This window comes from Alligator mississippiensis, chromosome 4, assembly GCF_030867095.1.
Source record: "Alligator mississippiensis isolate rAllMis1 chromosome 4, rAllMis1, whole genome shotgun sequence".
Classification (NCBI taxonomy): Eukaryota; Metazoa; Chordata; order Crocodylia; family Alligatoridae; genus Alligator; species Alligator mississippiensis.
This window is the reverse complement of record NC_081827.1, coordinates 91,699,641-91,715,348: the sequence shown is the minus strand read 5'-3', so window position 1 is coordinate 91,715,348 and position 15,708 is coordinate 91,699,641. Positions and strand designations below refer to the sequence as shown.

Below are 15,708 nucleotides of genomic sequence, written 5' to 3'. Positions count from 1 at the left end.
GTTTATGCTCTATAGCAAAAGCAGGTTCCCTATAATGCCTGCTTGGGATTTTCCTCCAATTTATATGGGCCTGGTCCACAGCAAGCATAGCTGCACTGAAATCAGTTGACAGCACCTGTGGATCTGGAAAGTTCTGACTAAACAAAATAGCTTATTATAGCATCCTCTAACAACAGACATTTTGCTGTTTTCTTCAGGGTGATGGACCAGGTGAGCTTCAGTCTGTGTTTGCCCTATTACTTCAAGCTGAACTTGTTCCAGCGACTGTAAATGATTACAGGGAGAAACTTCTGCATTTAAGAAAACTCAGATGTGATGTGGTGCAGGCTGCAATACCAGAGGGACCATTACGTGAGGTAAGAAGTTATTGCCAAAAGGCACATTGATTGTATCATTTCCTTTTTGTAAGTTAAGCCAAAAAACCGCAAACTTTTGTACATGTTAGTATGTTGTAAGGCTTTTCAGAGACTGGTAAAGTCTTTACCACAAAGGAACTAGCCATTATGGGTGGGCTTTTCACAGATGTCCATGACAATTTAGGAGTACACATGCCCTGGTAGGTCAATGAGCCTTGTGCCCCCAAGTCAGCTGGATGCACTTAAGTATGTTACCCATTGTTTTTAAAGTGCCCTTGAAGCATGAATGCACCAGTGATCTGTCTAGTCCACTCTCCTTTCTCCAGCCAAGACTGGTACTTGTTGCTTCAGGAGACCACTTAAAATGCCCAAATGCACAATGTTGTACCATGTTGAGGAATGTCTTGTTTTAGTTTGTGATCACTGTTTGCTATGAACAGGCTTTCAACAGGCTCAGGGCAATGGTAAGGGAAGCACTGCGGGACCAGGGACCAAAGATGAGAGGAGTGCATGAAGAGTGGTTGTTCCTCACGGACACGATCCTCGGAGCACAAAAGAAATCCATTCCCATGTGGAGAAAAAGTAGCAGAAGGGCTGGTATGCCCTCTTGGCTTAATAGGGATATCATGGTTCTCTTGAAAAAGAAGAAAGGCATATAACCAATGGAAGCTTGGGATAGTCCCTAAGGAAGACTGTACAACAATGGCCCACACTTGTAGGGATTAGATTAGAAAGGCTAAGGCAGCGACTGAATTTAAACTAGCAACAGAAATCAAGGACAATAAAGAAGTCCTTCTTTAGGTATAGGGAACAGGGGGAAAACAAATGGAAGCATGGGGCCGTTGCTTAACAACTCAGGACAGCTGGTTACCAACACTCAAGAGAAAAGTGAACTTCTGAATGACTACTTTGCTTTGGTATTTCACCAGACTAAGGGGAAAATCATACTAGATAAGGTTCAGAATGGGCATGGTGGGAATGACCACCTTCCTACTGTTGACGTTGAGCTGGTGATGAACTTCATCTGAGAGTGCTGAAGGAGCTGGCCGAAGTCATTGCAGGATCTCTGGCAAAACTCTTTCAAAATTCGTGGCGCTCGGGGGAGGTCCCTGAAGACTGGAAGAGGGCCAGTGTTGTGCCCATCTTCAAAATGGGGAGGAGAGAGGACCTGGGCAACTATAAGCCAATTAGCCTAACTTCTATCCCGGGGAAGATCCTGGAAAAATTCATCAAGGAGTCTATGTGCAATATGCTTGCACAAGGTAGGATTCTGAACGACAGCCAGCATGGCTTTGTCGTGGGTAGGTCTTGTCTTACCAATCTCATCTCTTTTTATGAGCAGGTAACTCACCACCTGGATGAGAGAGAGGAGGTCAATCAACATTGTATACCTTGACTTCCAAACGGCCTTTGATATGGTATCCCATGATGCTCTCATTGGAAAATTGGAGTATTGCGGGCTTAACTGCTCGACAGTTAGGTGGGTAGGAAGCTGACTGCAGGGTAGGACCCAGAGAGTTCTAGTGAATGGATCTGTGTCGTCCTGGCAAGAAGTGGCCAGTGGTGTCCCTCAGGGGTCCGTGCTTGGTCCAGTGCTTTTCAACATCTTTATCAATGGTTTGGATATGGGTGAAGAGCTCACTGGCCAAGTTCGTGGATGACACCAAGTTATGAGGGAGAGTGGTTACACTTGAAAATAGGCTGCAGATACAGGTGGACCTAGACAGGCTGGAAAGTTGGGCAGATCAGAACCCAGTGAAGTTGAACATTGAGAAGCATACAGTGCTCCATCGGGACGAACAATCCACAACATGCTTGCAGGCTTGGTGGTGCCAAGCTGAGTAGCACCACAACTGAAAGGAACCTAGGGGTAATAGTAGACCATAGTATGAACATGAGCTGGCAGTGTGATGCTGTAGCCAGCAGGACAAATGATACTTTGGCATGCATCAATGGATGCATCTCCAGCAAAACCAACAAAATGATTCTTCTGCTTTACTCAGCATTAGTGAGACAGCAGTTGGCGTACTGCATCCAGTTCTGGGCACCACATTTCAACAAGGACATGGGAAAACTTGAGAGAGTCCAGAGAAGAGCCACCTGTATGATCAGAGACTTGCAAGGCAAGCCATACAAGGAAAGACTGAGGGATTTGGGTCTCTTCAGCCTAAAAAAGAGAAGGTTGAGAGGGGACTTGGTAGCAGCTTTTCACTATATCAGGGGAATACATCAAGGGCTCAGTGAACAACTATTCACCAGGGCACCTTTGGGGGAAAAACCAGGAGTAATGGCCACAAAATCCAGGAAGACTGTTTCAGGCTTAACACTAGGAAAAAGTTCTTCATGGTTAGGGTGTTCAGACTGGAATAAACTCCCTGCAGAGGTGGTGCAATCACCTACCCTGGAAATTTTCAAGAGGAGACTGTTCACTAGGGCTGTGCAAAGCTTCAGTAGCTGATTTGATTTGGAGGAGATTCCATTAAAAGGTCTGAATCAAATTGGAAGCCTCTGTTCCTCAAGGCCACCGAGACCCTCAGCGCTGGCAATGCCCTCCTTAGCCAGGTGATCTCCATAGTGAAGAAGCTTGAGAATCAAAATGGAGAAGTTCCAGGGGATCCATGTCCCTGGCTGGGGCAAGCCACTTTCACCAGAGGTGCAGGCACAGGTGAAGCAGCTGAAGGAAGGCATCAAAAATGGCTGGATCTGTTGTGGTCCAGTACGGTCCACGTGCTGGTGGGCATGTGCGACCTGAGGTTGAAGGGGTGTGTCTGCAGCAGCAAAACTTTCTATCACTGGATGGAGGTGCTGGCGAACAGAGTCAGGGAGGCAGAACGGCAAAGTCGGGGGAACATAGAAGAGGGGGATCCACTTTCCCATGCCAGAACTTCAACCACAAGCTAGTCTCCTCCACCACAGCTGCTGCCAATGTGGGCCAAGGGCATGGCTTCAGTGTTGGGGTCCAGAGCCACCAGACCCCACCATCAGGCAGGTAGCACGGAGGCCTCGGTGGCTACCTATCTCACCGAAGACATGGAGCTGCTGCACTGCAACCCACATCCAGGTGTAGCAGGATCTGGCCATGGTTGCCTGGGATCATCTGTCCTGTCCACCAGCCAGTGTTCCAAGCGAGAGGGTGTTCAGCATTACTGGTGATGTTTTGATACCCCAATGCATCTCCTTGGATCCCAGTTTGGTGGAGCAGCTGGTGTTCCTGAAGATGAACCTCCCCAACCTCCACATGCAGATGGAGTGAGTGCCACCCTCCTCACTCCACACCCATTTGCTTTTTTAGTTTTCTTTCAGACCACTAATAAAGACAAAGTTATAGGTATTTTAGTGATTCCCCATTATAGTCTATGGCTGAATCTCCAAATCTGAATCAGCCGAATTGAATCGGGACAGTGATTCGAATCACCAAATTGAATCACTGTCCCTCCAAATCGGCTGAATGCGAATCGAATACTTGCCGCTTCGCACAGGCCTAACAGTCACCTTGCTGGGGTCGCCTGACCTGATGATCAGGGGGCTGGACCTGATGATCTTGTGAGGTCTCTTCCAGCCCCTTACAATCTATGAATCTATGAAGATTTGTTTATTTAGCTGTGGTTATTTTTTTAATTGGCTGGAATTTTATCTTGCTCCATATTTGGCAGGAAAAATAAGTATATAGATCACTGTTCTAAAAGCTGTTTTAAATGGTAACAGTGAAGAAATCAAACATGGGTGGTTAAGAGCTCAGGTGAGTTATTCAGAATTTATCTCCTTTATCTTTCAATAAACTCCTTCTGTCTGAACCTCAGGTCCAGCTTTATGGAGGCTTGGGGGTCTGTCTGAATGGAGCTCATGACAGGAGAGAGGATTTATAGATGACAGAGATGTCTTTCTGTGGCTCCTGAATCCAGTCATACTGTTCAGCTGCTGTGGGCTTCACACCACAGATGCTGCTGCTGGGTCAAGAATTTTCCCTGTGATAGCTAAATATTCCCTGATGCTTAAATCTTTTTAGCATTTTCTTTCTTGAGTTGTAAGCTCCTTTTGGCAGGGATCATATTCCTGGCTGTACAGCATCTAGGTCAACAGGGATCCAGTCCTAATAGGGGTAATTGTATCTAATTCAAGGAAAGTTTTTTGGGACAGGAGCTCTCTTTTTTTTGTCATTTGCATAGCGCCTGCCCCAGTCAAGTCCTGGCCTCTACATTCTGCCATCAGTAATAACAATATAAAATATTTTTTAATGATTGGTGAAGCTGCTGAGGTTGTAACTTTACTGATTTATTTATTTTTTTCCTCTCAGTTCCTCAATCAGGGAAGCTAGCTGTCTACCTACTTTAAATATCATTGTTAAAATTTAAAACAGCGTTCTTTTTTGTGTTACTGTAGGTGCCTCTTCGATATTTATTGGGAATGCTTTATGTTAACTTCAGTCCTCTCTGGGATCCTGTTATTGAGCTTATAACGTAAGTAGGTGCTATTGCAGTTGGGTCCAGCCTTTTTGGTGGATACCCCAAGTGCTCCTCTCATCCTTTTGCTCTGCTCAGTCTGCTTTCTGCCTATTGTTCCCTACCAATCTGCTGCTCTGCTTTCTGCTTCCTGCCCCATCTGCCACTGTGCAGCCTGTCCCCCTCCCATTCCTCAGTATGCCATACATAGGCTGTGACATACATGCTGTAGGTTGGCCACCTTTGTGCTGCTGGATACCGAGAACTTCTGTAACATTGTTGTACCTTCTTCAGAGCTTTAAAAATACCTAAATAAAAATGGTACAAATGCATATACATAAGCATGAAAAAATATTTATGTGGGTTACTGCAGAAATGCCTCTGACCTTTAACTTATTTTGATGATGTACCAATATTAAAGAGGAAAAATATTATTAAATAACATTAGGCTGGTGACATAAAGGGAACAGAATCCAAGATAAGAATTTCTCTCTCATGTTATAAGTGTTACTGGTATGTTTCTTTTCCTCTCGTTACTGCCCTTACTACTAACTAGCTTCAAAACCTACTGAAGTCAATGGGAGAACTCCCACTGATCACTGAATGGAACCTGAAACTTGTATTGTCTAACTTTGGTCTCCTTCATGTTTTTTAATGCATGTCTTGTGAAGTAGATGGAATTTTCCCCATCAAATTAGTGAAATAATGAAAAATGTTAAACTGCGTCTTCAAAATATATGTTCATGCTGTGTTGGATCAGAGCTGTGTTATTGCAAAGAACTCCTTGAAATTTAGACTTGAAAACCTCTGCATTAAAATGGAATTTAATTGAATGCACAAAATGTAGCTAAAATATTTTAAGAACACTTAACGTTTGGGATCTTTAAACCAAGGCAGAGAAATGGAATTGTTACAGCTGTACTCTGCACATATCCTGTGTCTGTACATACCGACTATGACTGGAAGTGTGAAGCCTTTGAACATACCAGTAATTATATTGGATAGTGACATACGACTTTTTTTTTACCTTACCCGTTGTCTTAATTAATTTTAGTTCTCATGCTAGTGAAATGGAGAATAAACAGTTTTGGAAAGTCTATTATGAACACCTGGAGAGAGCTGCTACTTATGCAGGTAAGCCACATCTTGTAGATGGTTGACTTAAACTTGGCTAAGAGCTGAGTTGCTCATGAGCAGGGCTGGCTTATTTGCTCCTGCATGTCCAAGACGGGTAAAAAAAAGGAGGAAGTCAGGACAACCTGTATCCCTGAAGTTGGGATATAACTTTTTTCCTGTTTCTAGAGTGGGAAGGGAAAGGCCTGTAAAGAAAGTTGTTTTCTCCCTCATTTATCCTACTTGTCAGGGAGTAGTTAGGGACAGCCCAAGGGACAGGGGGTATCACTCAGATGCTTGCTTCTCTCTTAAGGCTGAATCTGCCCTTGGTGACTGGAATCATCAAAAATCTTAAGCATATAGGACAAGAAGGGGTCTCCTGGGGCAATGCCTCTGTGTTTACAGGCAACTATCTATACAGATTCCTAAAAATCATTTACTTCTAATCCTGTGCTACCACAACTACAAAGCACAAAGCCAAAATGCCAAGAATACCCTGCAACGTGCCATAGGTACAAAGCAGGGGAGATGAGGGCATTGCTGATGCCCTTCTACTGTAACAGCCATGAAGAAAGTGAAGTTATTTTTTGCTCAGATGATTCTAGACATATCCATAGAGATTTTTCAGGACCCACTTATCTTCAACGTAGTGGGATCTCAGCAAATGCTATGTCTGTCTTGGCTGTGCTCTTGAATTCTAATTCACCCAGCAAGGACACTCCTCCAGAGAGGTAGATTGCACGTTTGAAAGAGCCACCTGGATACCACGTGAAGAACTGCTGCAGTACAGAAGGAAAACACCCACAAATCGCACAGTGCTGGTTATGACCTATCACCCATCCCTTGAACCTGTACGGAAAATCCTCAAAAAATTGCAACCCATATTAGAAAAAGACCCTATTCTTAAAAAGATCTTCCCAGAGCCACCCATCCTAGCCTTCAGACAAGCACCGAACCTCGCCAACCTCATCACCAGAAGCAAACTTCCTCAACCCCAGAACACACCAAAAGGATCCAGACCATGCCATGACAAGAAATGCAAAACCTGCCAACACATCTCCACCACCTCCACTATTACTACACCCCACAACAGAGCCATCAGCATCCCAGGATCTCACAGCTGCACCTCCAGGAATGTAGTATACCTCATCCAATGCACCAAATGCCCTGATGGAAGATATGTAGGAGAGACCAGACAACAACTGCGCACCAGAATGAACGCACACCGGAAATCCATCAAAGACAGAAACACCCAATTACCGGTGGGGGCACATTTCTCACAGGAGGGCCACTCTCTCTCCAATCTCTCAGTCCTGATCCTCAAGGGAAACTTACACAACACTTCCCAGAGACGAGCCTATGAGCTCCATTTCATCAACCTGCTGGATACTAGAGATCAGGGACTAAACACAGACATTGGATTTTTGATACATTACAATCTGCCTGGCAACTGACTCCCCAGCCCAGCCCAGCCCAGCCCAGCCCCTGGCTTCTTTACTTTTCATTCCATCCAGGAAGAGCACACACCAACTGCTGCAGCTTCCTTAGCCTGACGAAGGGGTTTTGAACCCGAAAGCTTGCTTAATAACTATTCTCCAGCCATTTTGGTTGGTCTAATAAAAGATATCAAATTCACCCAAGGAACCTTGTCTAACTGAATTCTAATACTGAATTCCATTGTAAAGGCATGAGCACACCCAGGGCTTGAGCTTCTAGATGATTCAGTGCCCACATTCTACCATCCTGCAACATCTTGTAAGCCATATTGCACTTTCAGATCAGCCCTGAGAAGAATTTACCAAATAGATGTCTGACATAGACATCTTCAGCAAAGCCTTGAACACTGTCTGTCATGGGATTTTCTCTAACAAACTGTAGAGTACTGTACCGGGCTGGAGTGAAGTGGGTGGACAACTGGCTCAGAGGCCGTTCCCAGAGATTGGTGATCAATGGGATGGCCTCATCCTGGAGGGCTGTCTCCAGTGTGGTCCCCCAGGGATTGGTGCTCGAACCCATGCTATTCAATGTATTCATTAACGATTTGGACCAAGGGGTAGAAAGCGCAATGATTAAGTTCCTAAGTGATACCAAGCTGTGGGGAAACACAGGCACACCAAAGAATAGGGCAAAGATCCAGGAGGAACTTGATGGACTGGACTTATGGGCGGAAGGAAATCAGATGAGGTTTAACAGGGAGAAGTGCAAGCTCTTTCACCTGAGTAGGAAGAACCCTCACCACAACTACACAATGGGTGGTGGCCTACTGGTTGACACAACATCTGAATGAGACCTGGGGGTCACAATCTACTGGAAGATGAATATGACCCAACAGTGTAACGGCTGCCAAAAGGGCCAATAAAAGTCTGGTGTGCATCAGTCGCTGTGTGGCCAGTAGATCCAGGGAGGTACTCCTCCTTCTCTATTCGGCATTTGTGAGGCCGCAGCTGGAGTACTCTGCCCAGTTCTGGGTATCGCACTTCAAGAAGGACATGGATAAGCTCAAGAGGGTGCAAAGAAGGGCCACTTGTTTGATTAAGGGCATGGAGGGTGGGCCCAATGAGGAGAGACTCTGAGAACTGGGTCTGTTCAGCCTGAGGAAGAGAAGAGTGCAAAGTGACTTGATAGCTGCCTACAATATAGATACAATTATAGATACAATTGTATAGATACAATTATCCCTAACTTCAAGTACCTCAGGTGGGATAGCCTCAGGAACTAGGAGATCAACTCTTCAGGAGGGCACCTCAAGGGAGGACAAGGACCAATGGACATATACTAATAGAGGGTAAATTCAGGTTGGATATAAGGAAAAACTTAATTCTCTGTAAGGGTCACCAGAATCTGGAACATGCTTCCAGTAGAGGTGGTGCAGTCGCCCTCCTTGGAGATGTTCAAGACTAGGCTGGCCAGGCACCTTGCCAAGCTCATCTGAGCCCAATACTTCCTGCCGATGGCAGGGGACCAGATTTGATGATTGCACAGGTCCCTTCTGGTGCTATGATTCTATGATAGTATAATTAACCTTTTACATTATGGGACCAACCCTCACCACAGCAGTTGCTGAATGAATTTCCTTAAAGTAACCAAGATGTAACATTTTCTGTTATAGAAAGGGAGTTGCAAGGGGAGCTGGAGGAAGAGCAGGAACACACTACAGATACGGAGAATGAGACGATTTCAGGAGGAGATGTGAGGACTCTGCATCTTGAGCAGCTGAGGCTGAGAACAGATTTCAGTGAGAGGATGGATCACACAAATTTCCGTTTTCTGCTGTGGAAAGCATTGGCCAAGTTTCCTGACAGAGTGGAGCCCCGGTCAAGGGAGCTTTCCCCACTTCTCTTGAGATTCATTAGGTAAGCTTGCATGTTCGGTGATGAGGTGTCATTATAAATGTTACTTTTACATGGTTATGATGTAACTAGAGACCTGCAAGACAATCTGTGGGTTTATCTTTTAATAAATATTACATTCTTAGACCTCCCCTTAAACCAAAGAATAGTCTAACTTGTATTTTTTCTGCTCAGGCCTGGATGATCCAGGAGCTATTTCACAATTCAAAATGATCTGAAAACCAAGCTGTCAGTTTGGTTCTGCTGTTCAGTGCCTATTCACTGATGAATTCTGGTGACTCGGCCTAAGTGCTGCTATAGCGGATATAGTTTCAGTGGAAGTCAAGTGTCTTAAACCAGAAACAGAAGTTACCTTTGTGCCCCCATAACATTTTTATGGTGGTACAAAGCTCAAGTAAACAGATGTGTATGCCCTTTTTTGTGCTGCCAGTGCCCCAAATTGGCTGAACAATAGGTGGTATAAATTTGTTCTGCTTTTTAGTACACATCTGTTTGTTTTATGATAGGCGAGCACAGGCAGTCCAGAGCTGCCCATGGTCTCCAACTACCTCAGGCAGGCACTCCCAGGAGTTCCCAGGTCACAGAGGATTGGGCCCCTGAAGCCCTGGGAGTGCCTGCCCAGGTTTCCCTGCTTGCAGAGACACTCCCCAGGAATCCTCTGATAAGAGATCCTGTGACACGCGTATCACATTGCCGCACCCCAACTCAGGATGCAGTCTGCAATCCTGTAGGAATCCTTGGCCCCACCCCTCTCCCCCAAGCAGATGTGTGTCCCAGGAATCTCTCTACTGGAGGATTCCCGGGGCATGTATTTCACACTACTGCACTCCAGGTTGGTGTGCCCTCAGCACTTGAAAAGTTGCACTGTAGGTAGAGATGCAAGTAACATGATGCACAAGCCCTGGGAATCCCTTGCAGGAGATTTCTGGGGCACAGTGCCCAATGCTTATTTTTGCTGATCAATTGGATCATCTGTGCCAGGATGCATCCCAGCACAGCTAATACCACAACAAAAACAATGTCTATCTTTAGCGTGATATAGGCTAGAAAAGGAGGCTCTTCTTCCTTGCCCTGTTTTTAAATGGAAAGCCTATATTTTAAATTTAGAATCCTAAGATATAGAGATGGAAAGCCCCAGTACTAGGTGAATTGAGTGGGAGTCTTTCGTGGGCTTCGGACTGCCTTCCTTCTTATAGCACAGGACTCTTCACAGTATATTTCCTTATACTTAGTAAACACTAACTTGAATTAGTTCAGATGAGAAGGCTTCTACCATGGAAAGGGTCATAGGTTCTTAAGTATCCTTAGGTATCCTGGCTTAGGTTTGTCTTTCATTCACATTTCTCTACTTCACATGCACCCTTTCCTCTACCACAATGTTAAATATAAGCCCATTCTGTTTACAGGTCAATGCCAATTTCTATTCTTTTTACTGTGGTCCTCTCATTTCCCCTCTCCCTTCCCCTTTTAATGATCTTGTTTTATGCATGTGCACTTGAATCCTTAAATACCTTTCTCTCTCTCCCTGCCTGCCAAAATGGACCCCTTTGGAGATCTTTAACTACACAGTGTCACAAAGCAGAATGCTATTAATAATGGGAAGTTTCAGTATTGGTCAATTTCTAATCAATCTTATACTGATATATGTTCAATTTTTTTTTATTTTTTTTTTTTTTAAATATAGCAATGAGTATTATCCAGCAGATTCACTGGTAGCTCCCACCCAGGATCTTAAAAAGAAAAATAATGGTGCAGTAGAAGAAGAAAAACCTCCTGAAGAAATAAATCAAACTACAATGGCAGAGGAAGGGGAGGAGGGAAAGGAAGAGGGAGAAGTAGAAAGACCAGCAGTGGAAGTACTGGTTGTTGAAGGGTTTCAGAAAAAGAAAACGAGAAGAGCTGCTGCTAAGTAAGGTTTTTGTTTTGTTCTTTACTGGTTGGGGAGGGAATTAAAATGTTCTCTGGTTGGTATTTTATAACATTTCTTGTTCCTGGGAGTGCTCCTTTTAAGATTATTACTTTCCCTTTCCTTCATCTGGTGAAGCTTTGCATCAGATTTCAAGCTCTTTCGAGGCAGGGACTCTGCCCTCATACATTACCTGGCATTAAAAGGGTACTGGTATTGTCCTGAGCTTTCAGTCCCAGTTCAAATAACAGTTCACTGCTCTACACAGCAAAAGTTGTGAGACATTCTAAAATCAGTGTTTGAAAAATGTAATATCACCACTGCTGCTTCTATTTCCTGTATGTGTGTGCCTACCCCTCTCTTTAAATCATTGAATTCTAGTCTCTTACATTATGTTTTCTTTTATTCCCAAGTCTTGGGCCATTTCTGTGAATTAATTATAATTACAAAAATCTCTTGTAACCAGATTTGAACTTCTCCCACAAAATGTTCATGTCTGTAAATGGAAACCTTTAAAATATTGTGAGTAGTAACTAAAGTGTCAAAGATTTACTAAGTGTTAATGAGTTTTTTTTTATTTCTTTTTTCTTGACCCTAGACTCCTCATCATACTTTCAAATTTGTGCCACTTTGTAGTTTAGGTTTCCACACAATTAAACTCCTCCTTGCTTGACTAAAAGGTAAATGCTAGGCATGGATAAAATGTTTATACTGAAGCTACATGCATGGTGAGGAGTAGTGTGTTGGACCCTATAATCCATTTTTATTTAGGGAAAGAATGTTACTCTCCCTATGGAAGGGAATAATAGATCCATCAGTCCCCTTTCCTAGCTTGAGATAGGGCAGAAAGCATTCTACTACCTGGCAGATTCCATGGAAATGTTTTTAGGATGAACATCTACAAGGCACTGCTGAACCAGTGTAAACTGTGACTTGCTCTGGCCTTTTACATCAGGATTGCCCATTTTTGGCACTTTTCAAATTCTGCCACCATATTCACCTCTCCTTTTCTCTCACTGAGTAGAGATGTTGGCTGCTTTTGGTTGGTCCAGTTCTTTCTAGGTTTGGTTCATATCTTTACACTGTGGTTTGAGCAAATTTGTAATAGTTCTAAATACTGATTCTTACAGACTTTGAATCTTGCTATTTTCCTTTCTGCTAGTCAACTCTACATGTATGCTTCTGATATGTGTATAACAAAACTGGAAGGCTATCTTCCATTATAAACAAGTTGTTGTTGTTGTTTTATAGGCAACTAATAGCCCATTTGCAAGTTTTCTCTAAATTTTCAAATCCTCGAGCACTGTATATGGAGCCAAAGCTGAACGAATTGTATACCCAGGTAATGTTTATTTTTTATTGTGGATATATTATTACTGTTTTTACCCAACACATAATATAATGGTCCATATAAGCTCATTTATTGTTCAAACTCAAGTGATTTTCAACCACGATGCCATAGGAATCCCTGTTGCTCTGTGCCTTCACACGGGGATCTGGGAAATTCCTCATGCCTCTATGCCTGGACCCCACACTAACCAGTGCCTTTCTCTGATGCACTGGTTAGTGCAAGACCTGCCATAGGTTCCATCATGGAGGGACAGAGCACCAGGAACTCCCTGGGTCCTGTGCTGCCCTGTGCTTCCTTGTTTGGACCTGTGCTTCACACAGGGATACAGGTTAGTGCAGGTCCTGACATGGAGTCATGGAACACCAGGGATTCCCTGGGTACTGCACTGGGACCTATGCCAACCTGTGCCTCTGAGTCATCATCGGTGAGAATGGGACCATAGTCCTGGCAAGGAGGCTTGGGGCAGCAAGGAATGCAGAGAATCCCAGGACAATGTGAACATGTTGCCTGTTATCCCACACCAGGTTCTTGCCCAGTGCAGGACAATGGGCAATATGTATTTTGCCCACTTAAGTGGATCAGCCGGGGCAAGACATGTCCAGCCACACATCTGTTTTTACCCTAAAGGCTCCTGGCATTCACCATATAGGGGTGTTACAACAAGGGAAATCTGAAATTCTGACTTGTCATGCTTATCATGAAATTTAAAAACGGAGTCATAGAAAGATAAAGGTTTGGATAATGTTTTGTGATTCCTTTTAGTTTGGCTGTTGGCTGTTTAAATCTCATTTTTTTTAAATCATGATGTTATACTTATAAACGACCATCAGCGTTACTCACTTTCTCAGGAAAAATGACTGCATACTCATCATCTTGTTTGCATATATTGTGGGAGCAAATATCTCCTGTTTAGTACCTCTAATGTAACCATTTCTAAGGGAATGTCCTTTTACTGTGGATCCTGCTTTTTGTTTTTCCTTTACAGAAGGCAGGATTCATTCTGTAAATCATTTTGATAGGCTGATATAAAGGCTTTAGGCCTTTCTCCTGAATTTTATTTTCTTGTTTCATTTTTTTTTGTTTGTTTTACAGTTGTTGTCCCATCAAGACCAAAATGTGCAAAAAATAGCTCTTGACTGTATCATGACTTACAAGCATCCACACTTGTTTCCATATAGGTAAGAAATTTCAAATAGTTTCTGCATTGTTAATTCAATCTAACATTATTTAGTCTGGAAAAATGAAGGTTTCAGGGGAGGTGGGGAGAGGGTGTTGTTGATTAAAGTCTTCAAATACCTGAAAAGTAATTATAAAGAGAATGGAGGCAGACTTTTCTTTGTGGTTGTAGGGGACAGAACTAAGAGCAACAGCCTCAAACTACAGTAATGGAAATTTAGGTTGCAGATTAGGAAGAAAGTTCTGACTATGAGGGTTGTCAAGCTACTTGTCTAAGGTTTTCTGGCTAAAAATGGAATACGCAGACAGCATTAAGAAGATAAACTTTTTAAAGAATCGTATTTGTATTTAAATATAAATGACAGTGTCTTCATAGACTATACATTTGGAAAGGAGCCTGTTGCCTCTGAGCCACTGAAACAGAAATCTTGATACAGTGACATAAAATAAACGTGGTCAGTTTTTTGGAGGAAATATCTATAAAGATGTATTGCATTGTTGAGAGCAGTATGCAGCACAGGCACTATACAAAATAACAATCTATTATCGTTCAGATCTGAATTTTTGTGAAACAAAACATTTTCCCTTGTCCATCCTCACAGTGACATGTAGTTAACTAGTAGTGTCTTTTTCAGTGAGGAACTTTTTATAGTTTTTCTTCATAAGCATTCAGCAAAGCTGCTAGCACAGGACTTTTGCTCATGATTGAATAATCTTTACAGACCCTGGAAGGTATTTGCATAATTGCTGTTTTTATTTTTATGGCTATTTACTTACATCTTTGCTTAGAGTAAGATGCCCAAATCCTTTTATAAAAGGACATGTTAATACCTTGAACAGCTTTTTTTCTTAAAGCTGCATTAAATTCTTACAGGGAGAACTTGCAGAGGTTACTGGAAGACAAGAGCTTTAAAGAAGAAATAGTCCATTTCAGCATATCTGAGGAAAACACCATAGTTAAAACGCAACACCGACCAGATCTTGTTCCTGTCCTTGTGAGGTGTGTAAATGAAAAAGGAGTAAAAAAACTGCACATGAAAATCTCTATAAATGATATACAGTGTAGCTTTTGACTGTTGTTTTAAATAGACAGTATAAACTTAGAGCTCTCTCAGCAGCTGAGAATGCTGAATGCTGCTGTTACAGATGCCTGGAATTGAAAGGGCTTCTTCTGTGCTCTCTCTGTCCTCATCTTAGCATGATGCTATAGTAATTCATAATTGTGGTCCACTGTTGTTCCTGTTCAAGTTGCTTTAAAATTTTCCAGGGACTTCAGTGGGAGCAAGGGCAGGTCCTTTGTTGAGATCTCTAGATGAGAGATCATAATGGAAATGATAATCTGGAAACATTTATTTAAGCCACATAGTTCAGGTTTTCCTATCTAAACAAAGACTGAACCAGCTGATGCAAGGTGGTTTGTAGAGAACCAAGGCAATTTCTTTTCTTTTCTCTTTTTTTTTCTTTTTTAAAGAATTCTGTATGGGCGGATGAGAAACAAAACTGGAAGCAAAACACAGGGCAAGTCTGCTGCAGGCACTCGGATGTCAATTGTTCTGAGGTTCCTTGCTGGTTCGCTGCCTGAGGAAATTCGTATGTTCCTGGATCTGCTCTTTGAACCTGTGAAACACTTCAGCAATGGTACATTTAAGCTTTTAAGATGTTCTGTTCTTTCTTTGGAAGGTGTGTTGTGTGTACTACATGATACACTAAGGATTCTAAAGTGCTTAGATACGTGGGTAAAAGCAGTACCCCTTAGTATCTTAGGCTTCTTATAAAGAAGCCATAGAACTTTTGGTTTAGAAGAGGGACCTCCCAGGGCTCTTGACTCCTCTTCCCTGATGTGTTGCTTCTAATTTACATAATCAGGCTAGGAGAACCTGAGTGACTTACTTGAGGATACCCAATGCATCTGCAGTGGGCTAGTGAATTGAACCCAGATCTCTGGAGTGTCAGGATAGTTTCCAAAATATTGAAACCTTGTATATCAACCATTATCCTTCATGTTTGAAGAGCTGGT

The 15,708-nt window shown here is 42.9% G+C and overlaps 1 protein-coding gene across 1 annotated transcript in view; it reads left to right on the top strand.

Moving 5' to 3' along the window:
• Positions 1-15,708, top strand: part of UTP20 (UTP20 small subunit processome component) — a 102,080-nt gene that overhangs the window by 27,301 nt on the left and 59,071 nt on the right. Inside the window, exons 18-26 of the mRNA XM_006261164.4 lie at positions 198-356; positions 4,737-4,813; positions 5,850-5,929; positions 9,018-9,261; positions 10,943-11,167; positions 12,416-12,506; positions 13,608-13,693; positions 14,566-14,691; positions 15,163-15,329. Coding sequence (XP_006261226.2) covers positions 198-356; positions 4,737-4,813; positions 5,850-5,929; positions 9,018-9,261; positions 10,943-11,167; positions 12,416-12,506; positions 13,608-13,693; positions 14,566-14,691; positions 15,163-15,329 — 1,255 coding nt within the window. The remainder of the gene's footprint in view (positions 1-197; positions 357-4,736; positions 4,814-5,849; positions 5,930-9,017; positions 9,262-10,942; positions 11,168-12,415; positions 12,507-13,607; positions 13,694-14,565; positions 14,692-15,162; positions 15,330-15,708) is intronic.